This window comes from Trypanosoma brucei, chromosome 5, assembly GCF_000002445.2.
Source record: "Trypanosoma brucei brucei TREU927 chromosome 5, complete sequence".
Taxonomy (NCBI): domain Eukaryota; phylum Euglenozoa; class Kinetoplastea; order Trypanosomatida; family Trypanosomatidae; genus Trypanosoma; species Trypanosoma brucei.
In genome coordinates this window covers 387,199-406,307 of record NC_007278.1, presented here as the reverse complement: position 1 = coordinate 406,307, position 19,109 = coordinate 387,199, and the positions used below count along the sequence as shown (strand labels likewise).

Below are 19,109 nucleotides of genomic sequence, written 5' to 3'. Positions count from 1 at the left end.
AGAAAAAGAAGGGGCATGGGAAAAGGAAAAGGAAAAGGAAAAGAAAAGAAAAGGAAAAAAAAAGGGAGAGAAAGGGTATGAAAAGAATCCTGCGCAGTCAAGGCGCTGTGAATTCCGTACTTCATGCTATTGTCATACCTTTCCCCTGAACCACTTTTGGTGTCACAAAATGCCATGTTTTTTTCCCCCCCTCCCCTCTCCCCCTCCCCTCTATTATTCACAACTTTTTCCCTTTTCTTTGTCTTGTGTGCCGCCAGCTCGTATCACATTTTCGCTGTTGGGGTCACAGCTGTAGTCGTTATTCTGCACCATTTGTTTTTCTTTATATAAATATATATATATATATATATATATATATTCCCCCCCCCTACCCTCTTCTTCACCTGTTCTTACTGTTTCGCCTTGCGCTCTGCTCGCTTCTTAATGCTTTCGTGCATTGCCAACATCTTTTCACCACGCAAAGACTCGGGCAAGAGACGGGCGATGGCTTCGATGATAATGTGGTTTCGGTGGCCGGCGGTGCGGTTCACAACACCGAGTTGATTCAACGTTTGACGCGCCATGGCAGCCGCGCCTACGGTAAGGAACGTTTCCTTCGGTGCCCGGGTGCTTGCGCCTTGCGTCATTCTGCTGACAACAAGATTTGGTGTCACAACCAAAACATCCACACCAAACTTCTTGAGTTCGTAGAAAAGGGCATCGCCAAATGAAACGTTAAATGCCTTCGTGCCGGCGTACGTTGCGAGCAGAGGCGCTGGAGTAACTGCAGAGAAGGAACCGAGCAGCACAATTCCACCGGCACGGCGGGCCTTCATCCGCGGCGCAAAGAACTTTGTCATTCGTGTGGTGGCCTCACAGTTGACCTTAATGATACGCAAGTCATCCACCACATCCGCTTCATCAAAGTAGTTGGCGTAAGTGTAATTCACACCGACGTTGTTAACCAGTAGCCCAACCGCTAGCGAATCCAACTTCGCAAAAAGCATTTTGTACTCCGCCTCACCAGCGGTTGCAAAGTCGAAAGCGATGGAGTGCCCCCTTGTGCCGCATTTCTCAATTTCGGCTACCACCTCGTCCAGCTTTGATTGTGTGCGGGAGATGACGCAAACATTAAAGCCACGATTGGCGAGGTCAAGTGCCACTGCCCGACCAATACCTTCCGTCCCACCAGTTACGACTGCCCAATCTCCAGCTTTGGAGTAGCGACGTTTGAGGTCGTGGCCGGTACTGAAGAAAGTTAAATGTACAAACTGAACCACGCGGTAGAGGCCAATAGCTGCTACCATGGCACCGAGCAACGACAGCAAAGTGCAGTCAAATAACATTTCAGTAATGGGTAGACGCAAATAGCTGTAGAGGAATAAACAGAATTGTAGAGTTACTTGAAGGGTTGCAGTACTGCTATCGGATGGTATAACTTCCCTGGGATATCTTCACGCCTCAGTTCTTCTCCTGATGACAGGGTGATACAACCTTCGTTATGAACGAGTCTCTCTTGTATATGCACTTAATGAAATAGAGAAAACTTTGAAAATTCACTACTTTTATCTTTGTCAACTTTGTTTATGATAATTAAAAAAAAAAAAAACGTCCACACCGATCCTACAGCAACAAATGGCAAACGAAACATACACGAAAAGAAGGAATAATTATATAAAAGAAATGCACAAAAAAAACGATAGGGTTAGCAGCAGCAGCGTCATTCATACATTTGTGTTTATGCGACCATATATTTACGACCTGGTTTAGATTCTCCACCCACACCTTTTACCCATCAAAGTTGATGCATGCAGCAGCCACCATAACAGAGCCGAAAGGAAAAGGCATCCCGTCTTCTCTGATCACCCTTCCCTCCCTTATACAAAAATGTACCAACCCGTGTAACCGAGTTGTTAAAATTCACCACTGCTGCATCAAACACCCCAGTGCGTATGCACACGTACGCACAAGACGAAGAGATGACAAGTCACTTAGACTAACCGAATTAGCGGGCACCACCGGCGGTGCAAATTACCGCTTAGTGGGCACTTCATTATGTCGCGACACTCGGGAATGTGCCGCAATCGCACGCGCCTCTCGCGACCGTTGCTGTTCAACACTGTGAAGGCCTCCACAACACCACAATGCTCAGCTACAGTACTCAGTTGGTACTGCCGCACATCCGACTGTGACAACACCGTTGCAACCACCACATCACCATCCTGAAAAGCATCAGCAGGTGGCGGTGGTGTCAGTTGATCCTTTCGGGGCTTGAAGGGGCGAATGTCCTCCATCCGAATAACACCTCGAAAACCACCCAGTGCCCCGCCACCACCACCGTTGCTACCACTGTTACTGCACCACGTTCCGTTTACGGCTATGATCTCGCCATACGCGAAGGAGCGGGATACGCGGACGACACGCAGATGAACATTATCTCCCATACGGGGCCCGAATACTGATGTCGAAATCCACAATGACTTTGGCGCAGTCGACACCGCAGTTGAGGCCGGTGTTTCGCTCACTGATGAAGTTGCTTCTCCCGGCGTTGACAAACGTGGCGTAGCCGAGTCTCCACAAGTACCCGCGTCCTTTAAAGCGTTTAGCGACACCACTTCAATTGTCGTGGCGTCGCGGGCCCTTTTTGTCGGCTGCCGTACCGAAACGACATTGCCACTCCACTGCACAATGCCCAGAAGTGTCGTAATGATTTGGCTTGACACCGCACCATCAGACTTGGAAACAACACGAGAATAGCATCCGGTCCCAGCAATAATGGCATCGTCAGCATGATTACCAGCACTAACAGCTCCGGTATCGGATGCAGCCACCACTATGGTGCCTATTGCATCATAGATGTCAGTAGCATACAAAACATCTCCTGGTGATACGCACTTACCAGTCTTTACTATGACTGCCATTCCCTTTCCCTATAGATTCCTCTTTGTTGCTTGGTCCAGTCTGGCTTTCCTTCCTCCCCTTTCTTTTTTGTTTTGTCCTTTTCCCACTCCCTCTTTTCTTTCCTTTTCCACTTCAAACTGTTTCAGTTGAACCTTTGTTCCACTTTGTACGTGTGAGGAATGAATGCTCCGACAAATGTATATATTTATAGTTTACCCCCTTTCTTTCTTACAAGAGCCCGTCAGGTATTTCCTCCTCCCCGCTGGTGCTGTTTCTTTTCCTCCAGCAGACGAACACTCACTTTCTTCCGCTACTATTACCGCTTGTTTGAGATTAAGTGCACCCCAATTTACGAATAGCAACGGTGGCAACGAGAAGTAGAAAAAGTACGAGAGAAGAAATGAAATAGAAAACGAGTGCAAACACACATGTGTGCGTGTGTCATCTTCTTAACTGTTCGATACCATTATTATGATCATGATTTTTCGTAATCAATTGTTAATGAAGTTTATCAGTAGTAGAGGTAGTAACAGGAGTAGTGCGGCGGAGTACGAGCACACTTCCAAAAAAAACGTACTGACGTAGAGCACTACAAAAGTAATGCCAAGGAAGAAAAGCACCGGAAGAAATAATAATAATACAAAATGAAACACTCCTCTTCGCCATGATCCACTAATCACGCCAGCTCCACTCTTTGTGCATAGCGTGGCCCCTGGAAGATGCGAAACAAACGGAGGTAACAAAACAAAACAAAAGAACAAACAAACAAACAAAATAATAATTAAAGAGAATAAGATTTCTTAATTTAATTAATAAAAGTCAAATCAAAACTATAAATAAGGGGCAGCGGGGACATATAAAGCGTTAGCACCGACATCACTCCTCAGCTCCTCAGAGGTTGGCAAAGCGTAGGCGCGTCGCCTCTCGACTATTTTTTCTGCCAGTCGCCGCACGTGCGCCCGTTCTGTTGGCAGGAATCGCCAAACTGAAAGCCTGTACGAAAGCAACAGCAACAGCACAGTGATGGCTAAATAGCGGTAGACGGGAACGTAAATGATCACGAAACCCAAATAACTTAAGAGCATCAAGGCTGAAATCACACCGACCAGCGAGACGCAAGTGGAGCAAAACATTTCGCTGTTTTGTGTTAATGTGTGAGTGTCTGCGTTCGAGTGGAGTAGCGCGGTTCGACGCAGTGGTGACTTTCGTTGTTGTTTTTAATGGGGTTAGATCGCTGGAAAAGTAGGTGGATTTTTCTCTTCCCTGATATGTCAGCGCTTCAAAGTGCAATGCTCCTGCTGTTGATACTTCTAGACGGTAGTGTTATGTGTGTCTATTGCTGTTAAAACAAATGAAATCAAGACAATAGGGGAAAATAAGAGAACGTCCGTGCATGAAATTGATTATCGGTAAGGCAAAATGCTGCCTGGCGAAGCTGACGGGAGCTATTAACCCAAGGGCGCAATTCATAAGAACGCACGGCGCTTGCTCAAATCCAAATAAAACACAACTGAACTGAATGAACGCTAAAAAAAAAAATCAATGAAACCAAACAGCTCGGGAGTCCTAAGCGTCTGGCACCCCGCTACGCTGAACGGCCACACAAAGCAGAGAGAGGTTTAAGACGTTGCTGCACTTTTTGGGTTTGCTGCCGTTGCAGTTTATCCCTCAGTCGCCGCAGCTGTGCCTCTTTGCCTACTTTCAGACTCCGCAGTTCACTTAGTCGTCTCATCTCACTTCTATGTTTTTCACCCACCTCTTGCATCCGCTTCTGTAAAAGCTGCAGTGACTCCTTAACACCTTGCAGCTCAACCTCCACCGCTTGTTGACCCCTTGTCAAACCTTCGCGCAGGGAGGTAAGAAGCTGCGTGTCATTTGGATTCTGCCGCTCTGAACGCTTCGGCAAATTGGATGACGTTGCCTCTATAGTTCGTTCTCGATGGGACCCGGTGGAGCGCATAGCGTGAAGCATCTTCCTCAAGGCAGATACCTCATGCTCAAGAAACATTACACGAGCATCAAGTTGATTTCCCTTCTCCCACAGTTTCTCACGTGTCGTTGACGCGTGGAGAATGAACTTCGCGTGCAGGACCTCTGGATCAACGCTAGTGTCCGCCAACAAAGATTCGTCCTTCTCAACCATATATTCCCATGGTGACGACGATGTAACCGACGAAGGATCGGAATTCTGCCCTGCACGGACGTTTACATTTGCTGCTAGCGCGGCGTTTCGTGCCATCGACCGCATAATGTCTTGGTAACGATCTTTCAGTGCTTGAAGTTGCTGCTGTCGACGACGCAGCTCCGCATGCTTATCTGAAACAGCACGTTGCTCCAGGTGCAGAAGCAGCAACGCATTCTTTGCATCGTCCTGATGTGCCTCCTCGGCTGCCAAAGCTTGACCACGCATTATTTCCTGCATGCCGGCAGCCTCGCAACTTGCTACCATGCGAGATTCTGCCAAGCGATTGAGGGTCTGTAGCTGTAAGTTCGCCTCTTCCACAAGCAGTAACGCTGTCTGTTTTTCCTGCTGCGACTGCGCCTTCTCCGACTCCAGTCGTTGTAGCTCTGCTCCACGCAGTCCTGCCTCACCAACCAGATGCGCCAACTTCTCTTCATCCTCCAACAATGCACGACGGCGGCTATTCAAGGTGTATTGCAGGGGTGCGACGAGACGCCGCAGTTCATAGCCACGACGTTGCTCTCCTTGCAGCCGCACCCGTAAGTCCTGCGCGTTGCCCAAAAGCATGGCGTATTGCGCCCCACTGCGAGCAGCTGCTTCCAAACGGGCCGCCTGGAGACGCTGCTGTTGTTCCTCCACCTTCGATGTTAGTGCCTCCGCCTGACGCTCGCATTGCTCACGCAGCTGACACTGTTGGGCGTGGTCACGATCCGCAGCTGCCAGAGACTTCCGGACCGCTGCCATTCGTCCATCTAGCGATTCGCCCTGCCTAGCGTGTTGCATCAGCTGCGAGACACACGCAACGTTTGCCGCACGGAGGCGCTCCATCTGGCCGTCAAGCTGCCGCTCATTAGCTTTCAAAGCGTCAAGGGTCTGTAAAAGATAGCGCGGCCCCGGAACGTTTGTACCTTCCTTTTGTTGCCTTTGTATTTCGTCACGCACGACCTTTAGCTCTTGGGCGTGGTGAATGAGTTGCGCCTGTCTATTCCAACGCTCATCACGCAACATTATAGCGTTATCGCGCGACAAAGCTAGCTCTCGATTAACATCCCTTTGTGCGGATAGCTGCCGCCGCATGCTTGCCATCTCCTTCTGTTGATTCTCCACTTCAGCTGTGGTACTGCTCAACAACGCAGTTAATCTGTCCTGCTCACGGAGACGGTCCTGCAGATGTTTGTCGACCAACTTGCGCTGTCTCTCAAGCTCCTCAGCCTCACATTGAAGCTTCATTAACATAGTTCGCTGCGACTCCATCGACTCCTTGCCAGTGGCGTACAACGCCGCGTTCTCAAGCGTCCGCGCCTCTGTTGATTTCATTAGTTCGTGCACCTGTTGGATAGTAAGGGAGGACTTCAGTTTCTCTCGTTTCTCTCGCTCAATGCTTGCCCTCATGGCCGCAAGCTCACGCTGGACCCGCTTGTACTCCTCTCGCTCACGGTCTAGTTGATCCTTAGCGGCATTGAAGGTGGTCTGTTCCCTCTGCAAGGCTCCTTGCAGTTGATCGAAGCGCTGACGGTTCTGTGCTTCAAAAACGCTCAGGTGCTTTTGAAATTCCCCCCCATCGATCCCCTCATTTTCTCGTTGTTGCAATAATTCTTCCTGCTCATGCAGAACTGAAGCCAACTCCTGCTGTTGCCGCTCAAGTGCCAACGTTTTTGACTTAAGTGCCGCTTCGGACCGCAACAATAACTCTTGAAGTTGGTCTTGACGACGGTGCAGTGTTTGCAGCTCAGTGCGGAAGTATGAACCATCCTGCCGCACCTGTTGCAGCTCCGCCTCATCGCTTTCTTCCAACTTTTTCTGCTCTGTAAGAGCAAGCGCAGCAGAATCGACGGCACGCCGCAGCTGTCCAATATTCCTCAGCATAAGCTCCACAACTTCACGATGCGCTGCAGCTTCGTCCATCTTCTCGCTCAAGTCAGTGGCAGCGCGTTGGGCCCTGCGCTGAAGAGCGCGGTTTTCCTCACTGAGCACCCATGACGGCCACTGCATGACCCCACACGAAGTGTACACGCCTGTGCTTTCGCACGCCTACAAAGAAACGAACAGAAGGGGAAGAAAAAGAACCATCACATCCTTGTCAAGATGCTTCAGGGCATCTCACGTTGTGTGAAGAGGGGTTGACGAGCTGAAGAGGGAAACCACAAGGCAAACGGTACAAAAGTGAAAAAGACTAATGAACTGAACAACCTCAAAAGGGGTAGTGAGTCAGTGTGCAGACGCACAGGCACCAACACGAAATTGCGGCAGCTCTCAATAAAGGGTGCGCGAGTACAGAAGGATCAACAAGCTCAGTAGAAGGGCTTCAGGTTCTAAACCTTAACCAAAGGCAAAAAGCCTCCCCTCCGTAACACTCCACTTCCCCCTTTTTTTTTCGTTCGCGTCTATGCACTCCCTGACAAAAGGGACATAAGTTCGTCTTTCGCCCTAGCGGCATCACGGTCCTTCCATCGCTCATATTCCGCCATGTCCTGAGGGTGATCAGTGTCATCTGGTAGCGTTGCGTGTTCCGTTGCCATGTCAGCAGCCATTGCCCCTGGCTCCAACTCGCTGTCATTGCGAGGCCGCTTCTGGGAAGCGGAGGAGTAAACCATATTTACTCGCGACGTCAGTGGTTTTGAAGAACTATTGGAAACATATTTAATAAGGTCATCCTCATCATCATCACTCCCACCAGCAGCGACATCACCACCATGATTGCCTTGTACACACTTTGATGATGTCCCCAAGGGGCTACGCTGATGAGGAAGCGGCACCAACGGCAGACCAAGTTCCTCCTCCTCCTCTTCGTCGGGTGAAACGTTTGTGCTACTCACAACACGGGGCTCAGCCGACATTTTGTTTTCCATTACAAAGAAAATGGACACACGACCAAAGGTTAACAGTTGCCACGTTTCAACTCGGTAAACGTAATTCAGAAACAGCAGCACTGCAACAAAGAGCGTCTACAAAAGAAGAGAACTGTGTTTTATTTATATATATATCATCTACACCGAAGGGAAAAGCCAAATCAGAAGGAAATCGGTGGACGAAGCACAAAAATGAGGAAGAGAAAAGCGAATTACGTTCAGGTAAACGTAACTGCTCCAATGGTGAGTAATACACCACCCCAAGTTATAAAATACAAAAAGGTACTGAAAGGGAGGAGGAAACAATTGGCACCTTTGCGGTGGTGATGACACTCACTATTGTTTCTTCTTACTTTCCTTTCAATAATTCCGTACACAACTCTGTTCAACGACTGCTGTTATGTAAACCAAACATTCCCATCGATCATATCACATCTCCCTTCACAAGCATACACACATACAAACATTAAACATATTACATATATTATTTACTGATGCTCTCTGCAAGTCTTTCGGGCTATATGGCTGCAGTGTACTGAAAGAGAGTGAGGAAGAGGAGGAAAAAGATTCTGAACATGACTACAGCATCGCCAGTGCTCTCACATCCACAGTAAGTTATGCACTTGAAGAATAATACGTTGCAGTTGATGCAATCACGGCTGCAGCGCTTTATTCCAACGAGGGAGAAATGTCCTTACACGAGCAGGCAAGCATTTGGGAAAACAAATTAATTGCACTGTTCCACACGTGTACTAAATATGTTAGGACAATACGCTGTAGTAAACTCACCGATTAATGTACTGCTTTGCTGCAGGTTGTCGCGGGTGGCAAATATTACATTTCCTGTCTTCTATATGGAGCTTTAATTCGTATTACTCTTGGAAACTGGGAAAGGAAGGGAGAAAGAAAGGAAAAGTAAAAAAAGTAAAAAAAGAGAGTCGGTTAAAGGTACTGCACAAAAAGAAATACACAAGCAACAACGTGCGCGTTGTGCTGTCACTTCCCACACCGAGCTTTTTCCCCTCCATATGCCACTGGAAGGGATTCACACAACCATTCCAGCAGCGTAAAGAAAGGAAACAAGTTTGGGATAAGGAAGAGTTGCAAGGAACCGGATTTGAGAGGGTGTAACACCACCAGAGGTAAAGGGACGTTTAAGAGAGGAAAAACAGGAGGGCGACAACATAAAACGTTAAACAAGTGACCGCCACCTCAATTACAAAATTCCTTTCAAATGGAAAAATAACCACTGGGGTCTGATGCACACACCCCAGTTGCGCTGAGTTCAGAACCTCAAAGCGTACCGTCATTCATGGAGGAGAAAAAAAGATAAGGAAGGGCAGCTCCTTTTCATCAATAGCTCACGCTAGTGGTACAACACGTTTCACATCCCCTCCCCCACTTCGATTCCCTCCCCTTTGACGGAAAAAGAGAATTTAAAAAGTAAAAAAGATCCGTTTCTTCCCCCCTCCCCCTTTCTCAGTTTCCTCCCACTCCCCTCCTCCACTAACACTTGGTTCGAGTTGTATTCCCTCTCTCCTTTTTCTGATCCACACTGGCCTTAACCTTCTTCTTTCAAATTTCATTATATTTTTTTCTCTTTCCCCATTTCTCCATTAACCAGTTAACTAACATGAAGCAACACACCCACAGTCATAGACAATAAAGAGAAAGGAAACGAGTAAAGGGAGAAGAGTCAAAAGGAATAATGAGAATAGAAAGGAAGTAATGCTTAAACGCACTCCAAGGGGTATGTGTATTTAATGGCAAATCTACTTTTCTTTTCTTCCACTATTCCTATGCACTCCTCCTCCTCCTTTCGCCCACATTTACCTCACACGGGCACGAGCAAGGACAGAATATGGTTCAAACAAGCGAACACATTCATCATCACATCCATTCACTCGCTCAAAGATCGCCACGGCCGTCTAGCACCTCGTACATTGGGTTCGTGTTCTCAATACCCACATTTGTCATCCATTTCGCAAAATCTACCATCTTACCACTCTCGAGCATAGTAGTAAGGGAACCGATGGAGCTGCATTTGTTCTGATTCTCCTCTGACACAAGGCAGTACTCCGTTAGACGCTTCAGGAGTACGTGACCAGCATCATAATACACGTTCTTGTAGGAAGTCTTGAGAAGTGCCTCGTGGTTCTTGCGCAGTTTGTTGGCGACGCGCTTGCCGTGTTGCATGAAGAAGTTCTCCACCACAAGTGCAACCGCGCTGCAAATGTCAGACTGGGGTTTGGCCGTAACATCGAGCCCTCGCTTCTTTGCCGCCTCCTCGCACACTAACTTGGCGTTGTCCCTCCATACCTCCCAAAGGGGAGCCTTGGGAATCTCGCGCTTTCCCTCCTCGCTGAGAGGCTTCTTAGCACGGTTAGTGAAGGCGACGCGCACAAAATCAGCTTTTTCTTGGCAGCCTGGGCACGTGAGGCCGCGATCCTCCAGAAAGTTGCGGAGTTCCTTGATCTTCATGCGCTTGAAGTCGGCTTCAGTCAACTCAGGGGAAGCGAAGCTAGAAAGCGGCAAAACCGCAAGGACGGCTGCTGCAAGGAGGGCTGTAAGCACGCATGGCGACATAGAGAACATGACCTCACGTGTCTTTGAAAACAATGTAAGAAGGTGTGTTACTTGAGTCCTTGGCTTGTGTGGTCCGCTCAGTTGGCTAACCTTGATGATCTTATTCTTTCCTTGTCGATTGTTGACGTCCGTTTGTTAATTTTACACGTTGCCGTCCAGTTGAGCATTTTTTTTTTGAAGTGTGAGCAAGAAAAAAATCGGTGACAAGTTAACAACGAGTTGATGGGAAATGAATTGATTCACTGAAATGTCCAGTAACTGCTTCACCTCTCTTAACAGAGGTAAATCGGCAATAAGTTAGGGGTTGCCCCAAACACACCTCCGTGATTCTGAAAACAAAGATTTGACAGGCACACACACATAAATAGATTTATGTATACATGCAGCCCATTAAGGTTTCAGAACAGGAATCTTATTACGACACATTTATTCGTTTCATAGCTCTTAGACGCACCTCCATTACCTCAGCTACTGCCAACACACAGAGGCATGACCGCTCATCAGAGTTGGGATGCGCTGTCATTACCGACAAACAACGACATCACCTAAGACGAATCATCATCATCATCATCATCACCGTTGTCTGGGGCGTCTCCTCCACGTCGTCGCTTGTGCCCGGTAAGGCAGTCTTTATTTTGGTCCCTCTCGGCCGCGTTATTGCGGTTATTCCGGCGGTGCAACTCCTCAAACACTTGTCTGCTCACACCTTCAAATTCACTTGGGTCAAAATATAATGGATTCACCTCCAGTAGCCATTCATCTGACACCGACGTTACAGTCCGGATGTATGTGTTTGTTGTAAGCACAAGCTCGTTGAAGACAACAAACTTTGGGCGGCGGTTAAGGAAGGTAGAGGGGAACAAGAGACACTTCACGTTATCCTTTAGCGTGAGAAATTGGTTCTTTGTGGGAAGTGAGAGTGCCACCTTCGTGAAGTAACCACGAAGCACGGCTCGACGTACCTCGTTTGCGTATTCGTCCGATTCTCCATCCCCAGCGCCTCCCCACTGTGCTGCAGAGTATGTACTGCAAATGCTCAAATTCAACCTGCGCATTATACCAATTAGCTGGCGGTAAATGCTCACCGACTGCTTCATGACACGCGGATTTAGATAATTCTCAGAAGCCCACGACCCACTTTGATTACTTCCCTCGTAGAAGGCGTTGAAGACGTTCAACAGCGCCAGGTGGTCACCAGTTGGGTGGTAGAACTGATCTCTGCAACGCATGGCGCATCCGCGCTGATCATTCCGCGGTGTAACGAATGGACTTTGAACAGACATCATAGCGCAAATGCGTGCAATATCGTCTGAGCAGCCATACTCGGGGCTGTGCAAAAGCATCGCGGCCATTTCAGGTTCTAGCGGGAAATCCGCAACACGCCGGCCGAATTTTGTCATGTCGCCGTCGTCGTTAATGGCACCAAGATAATTCAGCAGTTCCAGTGCCCGCATGAGAGTCTCCGGGGCTGGGGGTTCCACGAAGTCGAAATTCACCAAGTCCTCAATTCCCATCATTTTCATGTGAAGAATTACTGAGCCTAAGTTGCAGCGTAATATTTCGGGGTATGTCTGCTGCTGAAGGAGCGTATCAAACGCCTTTGCGGTGTAAAGTCGAAAACACTTCCCGGGGCGCGTCCGCCCCGCACGACCACACCGCTGTCGAGCACTTGCCTGACTGATAGGTGTCACCAACAACGACTCAACACGCAACTTTGGGTTGTACACCTTCTGTTTGGAGAACCCGCTATCGATAACAAATACAACACCATCAATAGTTAACGATGTTTCCGCAACATTCGTGGCGACAACTATCTTTCGTGTACCCTCTGGCGCCGCTTGGAACACCTTACGTTGTTCCTTTGGTGGCAACGCGGAATACAGTGGAAGTACCGCTACAGGCCCCTTATGACAGTCTGCGTTAGTGTGTTCCGCCATGGGTATTCCCAACCGCAACCGCTCCACAGCCTGTTCAATCTCATCTTCACCAGTTAAAAATATAAGAATGTCGCCCGGCCCTTCATAGAGATGAATCTGCATAGCGGTTCGTATGGAAGCCTCCAGGTAGTTTGCTTCCGGCAGCCGTGAGTTGTACACCTCAACATCATACATTCGACCGGAAACGTGGACCAGAGGGGCCTCTGGAAAATATGACTGAAAGCGGCGTTCCTCAAGCGTGGCAGACATCACCACAACGCGCAAATCCGGACGCCGGTGCAGGAGATCTTTTACCGCTCCGATAAGTATGTCAGTGTGCACCGTCCGCTCGTGAGCCTCGTCAAGGATGATCACGCTGTAGCGCTGTAACATGGGATCACCCATGGCCTCGCGAAGGAGCATACCATCCGTGAGATACTTGAGACGAGTGCGGTCACTGCTCGTGTCATCAAAACGAATGCAATAACCAACTTCTTCACCAAGTGTTACGTCCAACTCCTCTGCAACACGTTCACTCACACTGATTGCCGCAACTCGCCGGGGTTGTGTACACGCTATGGCATGCTCCGGGTTCATCTCCAGCACAAATTGCGGTACTTGTGTTGTTTTCCCGCTCCCCGTCTCACCCACCAGCAGCAGCGTCTGATATCGACTGATGAGGCGTTGAATCTTTTGTTTTGCGGCAAAAATTGGGAGCTTCTCACGGACGCCGCGAAGCGCATGATAACGGGAACTCAGCACTCGGCCTGTGTACGGATTTTTCTCTCCGCACCCCATCGCTCCTCGCGACCCCTCCCTGTTCCTTTTACTCAGCATGCAAAAGCAATGGAAGTCAAAAAAATAAAAATAAAAATAAAAGCAGGCCGTAAAGGGGGAAAAAAAGGCAGCAAAGCAACGAAAACTGAGAGAAAACAACAGTATTTGGACCAGTTTTGTTGCAATCAGTCAAGTGGATTAAGCACCAACAAAAGTGCCAGCTTGCAGGAGAAATATATTTCCCATGGTCAGCGAACGCACAGAGTATAGAAAAAAAAAACCAAAAGTCTGTCATAAAATGGGCGTAAACAATAGTAAAACACGCCCCTGTTGCAGCACTGTTGCTTCCTTTAAGCAAAAAACAAACAAACAAACAAACAAACAAACAGAAACTCGAACGTTAAGTAAAGAAGAATAATATACTCTGATACTATAGAGAACGGAAACGGGGTGACAACAACAGGGTAAGATAGTAATAACAAAAAATTACCACATCGAAAATAACGGTGTCGCAAGTAGGTGCGAAGAGTTCCCAGTTGCTGTGACGTCAACATCAGATAGCAATCCCTTCTGGTGACGTCGTACTCAACAGGGAATGCTGGTGAAACCCCGCACTGTTATAAACGTAACTGCTCCAATGGTGAGTAATACACCACCCCAAGTTATAAAATACAAAAAGGTACTGAAAGGGAGGAGGAAACAATTGGCACCTTTGCGGTGGTGATGACACTCACTATTGTTTCTTCTTACTTTCCTTTCAATAATTCCGTACACAACTCTGTTCAACGACTGCTGTTATGTAAACCAAACATTCCCATCGATCATATCACATCTCCCTTCACAAGCATACACACATACAAACATTAAACATATTACATATATTATTTACTGATGCTCTCTGCAAGTCTTTCGGGCTGTATGGCTGCAGTGTACTGAAAGAGAGTGAGGAAGAGGAGGAAAAAGATTCTGAACATGACTACAGCATCGCCAGTGCTCTCACATCCACAGTAAGTTATGCACTTGAAGAATAATACGTTGCAGTTGATGCAAACGGCCCTCCTCTCGCCGAATGAGCTCACGGCGGGTCCAATACTCCTTCAGCAGCAGCTCATACGCCACAGAATCCTTTTCTCCCATCACTATAAGTGACCGTATACAATTATGTATATGCCTGTAATGTGCAAGTGGTACTAAAAAAGGAGGCGACAACTAAGAGCAGAAAAGGAAGGAAATGAATGAGACATGAAAATGAAGGAAAAAAAAGGAAAAAGCAGCAGGTGTTTGTGAAACTATCGCAAAGAGGAAGAAAGGGATATGAAAATCGGACTTTTAAAAGAAGGTCAGGCCTCTCCAACATATATAGAGAGAGATTGAAAAATGCGAATGCTTGGAAGTAAAACACGAAAACGGAAAAGGTACGGGAGAAATAATGATAATAATAATCACAGCAATGTGATGATAATAATAATAAAATTAGAAGCACGTGTCTTCCACTGGCAGAGGCATGCAGTAGGAGAAGGAAGGAGGCGGAGCTTAGACAAAGCACAGAAAAGGCACGTGAGCCGCGTCCAAACCAAAGGAAAGAAGGAGGAGAAAGAAACATAAATCTATAATTCGCTTGTGGTGTTCAAATAAAAGAGGGGGTAGAGTAACCGTGGCAATAATAATAATAGTAATAATAATGGTAACGATAGGAATAATAGGAATAATAGGAATAATGATGATGATGAGATGTCGAGAAAGAAAGAAAGAGAAATCCGTCAATTCCTCGCATCCTCGCATCCTCGCTCGTTTCTTCTCCTCTGGTTCGTGTGAATCTGCCGAAGCCACCCACGAGCGGCTCCCGCCCCCTCCCCCTCCTTCCAGACTCTCTATTCCTTTTATTTTCTCGTATTACCTTTCATTCTTTACTGACGTTTATTACTGTTATTATTATCTTTACTTCTTCCTACATCATTCCCCCGCACATGTTCCCTCTTATTTCCCCTCATTTTCAGTGAATTCCTTTCTTTTTTTGTACTTTCCCATGCACACAATACACACACTGCACACACGTATATTCATATATATATATATATATATGTACGCTAAAACAAATGCAAAAGCACAAAAAAGGGAGTAACGCGTCTTTCCAATAGCACCTTTCACTCTTCATCCGCTCCTTACCTCCCCCTTACAACTTTCCCTCATCCTCCCGCCTTCCAATCTCCTTTTTTTCTTCTTTTTAATCGTTTTGTTTCATTACGATTTTGTTTGCATTCCTTTTATTCCCGAGAGGTGAGAAATTTTATGAAGTGTGTTGCGATGTGGAATGAAGCAGAGATAATTGTGGCATACAAACACACACGGAGCCGCCGTAAGTGCCAGTGTCTAAAAAAAAAACAAAAAAACAATGTATATATGCATAAGCAGACATACGGCACTTAACCAATATTCATATTCATAGACTCGTATGCACTTGTTATCTCCGGTTCTTTCCATTCTACTTCAAGTCACTTCTCTCACGGGCACACATGCGCGCCAAATAGCAACAACAACAACAACAACAACAACAACAACCCCAGATGCTGCAAAATAAATGGCGGCACACGGTAATAAGAGTTAATGGAAGACGGTGAGCACCCACTCATGAGTAGTTCAAACTATAGGAAAAGCTAAAGTGATACGATAGAGGGCAAAAGATGGAAAAAAAGAATGTAATGGAAAACAAGAACAATGGAAAACTACGAACAAAGCAAAGCAAACCATCGCCGTTTTTAACGCGATTGGGTCGCGGTTTGCGTTGGAAGGAGGAAAACGGCCGAGGCTGACTTAACCCCCCTCGCCCCCCACCCTAACAAACCACATCACAACAGTAACGATAATTATGTTGACGACGATAATGATAACAGCAATAGTGGTAAAAATAATAATGATAACTATCACCGTAAATTACCATTGAAACTGGAACACTATTGGCAACAGCACTGGTAAAGATGAGGAAAAAAGGGAGCAACCGTGTCACTTCACCCTAGGCACCCACATACTTATTCACTCGTTCTCGTTTTTATTCCTTTTGCTTTCTTTCCTTATGTCTTTTTTTTTCCTCTTTGAAAGGGAAAGGGAAAAAACTCAGGAAAGAAGCCCCTTCTCTGCGAGCCAACCACGCAGAGCAATGTACTCCCGCAGACGACATTCACCATATCGCATGTAATCAAGCCCACTTCCGCCTACAGCAAACATCTGATCATCGCAGTCCTCGCATTCAACGCAATTATCCGGTGCAGATCCCATTGTCATCGACCAGATTGTCCAATAGAGATGCGAGGCGAGCATACCAAGCAGCACCTCCCCAACCTGAGCTTCACTGAGTTCCACAGTCTCAAGTGGCACATTGTCCCGCTCTGCGAAGTAACGTCTCACGGCGAGCAAAGCCACAGAGCCGATATCCGACGATCCATCACACACGCCACGACGCCAGGCATCATAAATGAGCTCCGGCATGCGGGGGTACTCCTCCCCGAGCCCACGCCATGCCTCCTCCATTGCGGGCGGGGGAAATACAAAAAGATATTTGATGAATCCCCGGCCTCCCGCTTCTGTTCCACGGGTATAGTCGTAGTCCAGCTCGCAAAGCGTGTTCCCAAGGTCGAAGCAGCGGTAGTTGGCATCCGCGTACTCAAAATCAATAAAAAGGAAACCACGGCGCTCCACAAGGTTCATGTTTTTGCCTTTTCGGGTCACATAACGCTTTGACAACGGTGTGTTCTCCACTCTCAGCTCCTCGTCACTGAAGACGGTACCGCTGGCCTCTCCTGCTCCATCGGAAAGAAGAATGTTTCCAGGGTTTAGATCGTTGTGTGACAACACCACCGGTATCCCACGATATTGCAGTTCCCTTCGCACGAACATGACCTCACCAGCTAACCAGCTCTCAAGCGAGTGACGGTGTTCCTCCACCACATTCAAGGACACTAACCTAAGCAACCGGAGACATACACGCTCGAAAGAGGTATGACAAGTGCTTTCCAGCTCATTCACGCCCCCCACTGTGCCGTCAGGTCCCTCCTGTCCACCACCTGATTTAGAAACCGTGTCGCTCACACTCTGAGATGAATTATGCCCGTTAGACATCCCCTTTGTCCTCATGTTTTCTGGCAGAAGCGGCGTGTAATCCAACTGATGCATCTTACTTAAACCTCCATACACATCAGCAAGTAGGGATGGAGAAGTAAGGAGCTTCTCCGTCGTGCACGTCAACACACCATCCATAAATTCCTCAACGCGGCCCCAGTGGAAAGTATGCAATAAGCCTGGACCCATCTCTGACTTGCTCATAAGTCGCATCACTTTAATATCCCGGGCCCGGTCAATCACGTCACCCCCACCACCATCACCATACACGCGCAGAAGAACAGCTTTCTTGGGAAAAGAAGCGTGGCCCAGCCGATACACGTGGTTGCTGTTGCCACCCGTAAGTCGCGTTACGCTCAATTCGCTCATCAGCCACTGCGAAACACCTTCAGGACTGCTCTCTGTACCCACCACATCACCACAAAGTTTGCACCCGTCGTGTTGACTCGGTTGCCCCATCACCTTATAATAACTCCTTGGATCAAAGAGGTGCAACAACGGGCACCAGTCCTCACGGCCGCGCATGTTGGAGAAGTGACCCTCACATTCGACGGAACGCCAGCCGCTGCTGCTGGCTTGCTGCTGTTGTTGTTGCCGCTCCTGGTGGTTGGGGTGGCAGTGGATCTGTGCAGATTTTTTCTTGGCCACATGGTAAAGGGAACGGCAGAGGCGATAAATGAGTTGATCCACCTCCATTTCTTCAGATGTGCGGTTAGCCAGTGAAATGATACTATCAAGGGACTCTGCAGAAACCCATGATGCAGTTGAAGGTGAGCGAACAGCATTCGAGGCGGGAACTGCCTCAACACATTCAAATTCACGAGCAGAACGCCGAATGACGGCATGCAGCGGTGTGTTCCCCAACGGGAACGGTCGTAATGCCATGCAATACGGCGATGTATCCCCTAAAGAGGCAGTTCCAAAGTTACAAGACGTTAAGCTAGTGAGAACTGGAGTGGTAGTGCGAATGTGCATCCGAAGAAATTGAAAAACAAAAAAAAACAAATGGAGATGAAAGTGGGCGAAAAATAAAAAAAATTAAACAGAAAAATGTATAAACAAGTTGTTAGTTGTAGGTTAGTTAGAAGGGGAATGTTATATTGTCTGTTCGACTCGAAGAAACGCTTCGTTGTTTCGATGCGGAGATGACACCGTACTCACTTACGCATCACTTACGTGTCGCACCGCCGATATTTTCTTCCTTTTGTTTTACTTTTTTTTCTTCGTATTTTTGCCTCATTTATTATCATTTTTTCTTTCCGTTTTGTCTTGAGCGCCTCAGCCACACCGTCGCCGACCTGCACAACGCACTTCCCTACCCTCGAAACCACCCGAATCAGAAAAAAAAAAATTCCGCTGTTCGGCAGTAACAAAAACGATGCCCGAGAGCAGTCACCTGTGAAGAAATGAAAGTGAGAAAAAGAAGTAAATCCTAGAACGTAACATGCCGAAGTCATTCGCGACTGCACTTCATCTCTCCGTGTCTCACCATTTATTGATCAACATCAAGAAAAACAACAAAAATTTCATGCGCATAAAATCGAGGAAAGACATACCACAATACAATACCTCAACGAAAACACATGCAAACGCACACAAGCACAAAAATTTTTATTCATACATATGAAATCCCAAAGGGGAGGGGTTGGAAAACAACAAAATAAAATAAAATGAGATGAGATAAGATGAAGGGGAAAGAAAAGAAAAGGTTGGGATGCAATGTTGTTGCCAAGACCAAATTACGGCATAAAATGTGACGGCTCCGCATCATCCCATTCATTCCCCTCCACCCTTCAACGTCACTCG

At 47.3% G+C, this 19,109-nt stretch overlaps 8 protein-coding genes across 8 annotated transcripts, besides 18 other annotated features; all 8 read right to left on the bottom strand.

Annotated features, from left to right (window-relative positions):
• Window positions 1-13,782: part of a sequence feature (sequence corresponds to BAC RPCI93-30H13) that runs on past the window's edge.
• Window positions 22-87: a sequence feature (T-rich).
• Window positions 324-358: a microsatellite.
• Tb927.5.1210 (short-chain dehydrogenase, putative) lies at window positions 390-1,325 on the bottom strand (the record flags this gene model as incomplete). Its single annotated transcript, XM_839702.1, has 1 exon — window positions 390-1,325. The coding sequence occupies one exon, from the start codon at window positions 1,323-1,325 to the stop codon at window positions 390-392; it is 936 nt and encodes a 311-aa protein (XP_844795.1).
• Tb927.5.1200 (exosome component CSL4) lies at window positions 1,971-2,900 on the bottom strand (the record flags this gene model as incomplete). The annotated part of the gene is made up of 1 exon (XM_839701.1): window positions 1,971-2,900. The coding sequence occupies one exon, from the start codon at window positions 2,898-2,900 to the stop codon at window positions 1,971-1,973; it is 930 nt and encodes a 309-aa protein (XP_844794.1).
• Window positions 2,951-3,008: a sequence feature (A-rich).
• Window positions 3,628-3,654: a microsatellite.
• On the bottom strand, window positions 3,711-4,013 carry Tb927.5.1190 (hypothetical protein, conserved; the record flags this gene model as incomplete). The annotated part of the gene is made up of 1 exon (XM_839700.1): window positions 3,711-4,013. The coding sequence occupies one exon, from the start codon at window positions 4,011-4,013 to the stop codon at window positions 3,711-3,713; it is 303 nt and encodes a 100-aa protein (XP_844793.1).
• Tb927.5.1180 (hypothetical protein, conserved) lies at window positions 4,466-7,054 on the bottom strand (the record flags this gene model as incomplete). The annotated part of the gene is made up of 1 exon (XM_839699.1): window positions 4,466-7,054. One exon carries the CDS (start codon window positions 7,052-7,054, stop codon window positions 4,466-4,468), a length of 2,589 nt encoding a protein of 862 aa, XP_844792.1.
• On the bottom strand, window positions 7,447-7,911 carry Tb927.5.1170 (hypothetical protein, conserved; the record flags this gene model as incomplete). Its single annotated transcript, XM_839698.1, has 1 exon — window positions 7,447-7,911. One exon carries the CDS (start codon window positions 7,909-7,911, stop codon window positions 7,447-7,449), a length of 465 nt encoding a protein of 154 aa, XP_844791.1.
• Window positions 8,801-8,849: a sequence feature (CT-rich).
• On the bottom strand, window positions 9,820-10,506 carry Tb927.5.1160 (hypothetical protein, conserved; the record flags this gene model as incomplete). Its single annotated transcript, XM_839697.1, has 1 exon — window positions 9,820-10,506. The coding sequence occupies one exon, from the start codon at window positions 10,504-10,506 to the stop codon at window positions 9,820-9,822; it is 687 nt and encodes a 228-aa protein (XP_844790.1).
• Tb927.5.1150 (pre-mRNA splicing factor ATP-dependent RNA helicase, putative) lies at window positions 11,043-13,250 on the bottom strand (the record flags this gene model as incomplete). The annotated part of the gene is made up of 1 exon (XM_839696.1): window positions 11,043-13,250. One exon carries the CDS (start codon window positions 13,248-13,250, stop codon window positions 11,043-11,045), a length of 2,208 nt encoding a protein of 735 aa, XP_844789.1.
• Window positions 11,052-11,073: a microsatellite.
• Window positions 13,271-13,292: a microsatellite.
• Window positions 13,543-13,578: a microsatellite.
• Window positions 13,783-19,109: part of a sequence feature (sequence corresponds to BAC RPCI93-28F8) that runs on past the window's edge.
• Window positions 14,616-14,661: a microsatellite.
• Window positions 14,850-14,918: a microsatellite.
• Window positions 15,246-15,275: a microsatellite.
• Window positions 15,714-15,749: a microsatellite.
• Window positions 16,036-16,108: a microsatellite.
• On the bottom strand, window positions 16,302-18,188 carry Tb927.5.1140 (choline/ethanolamine kinase, putative; the record flags this gene model as incomplete). Its single annotated transcript, XM_839695.1, has 1 exon — window positions 16,302-18,188. One exon carries the CDS (start codon window positions 18,186-18,188, stop codon window positions 16,302-16,304), a length of 1,887 nt encoding a protein of 628 aa, XP_844788.1.
• Window positions 17,865-17,909: a microsatellite.
• Window positions 18,497-18,574: a sequence feature (A-rich).
• Window positions 18,958-19,010: a sequence feature (T-rich).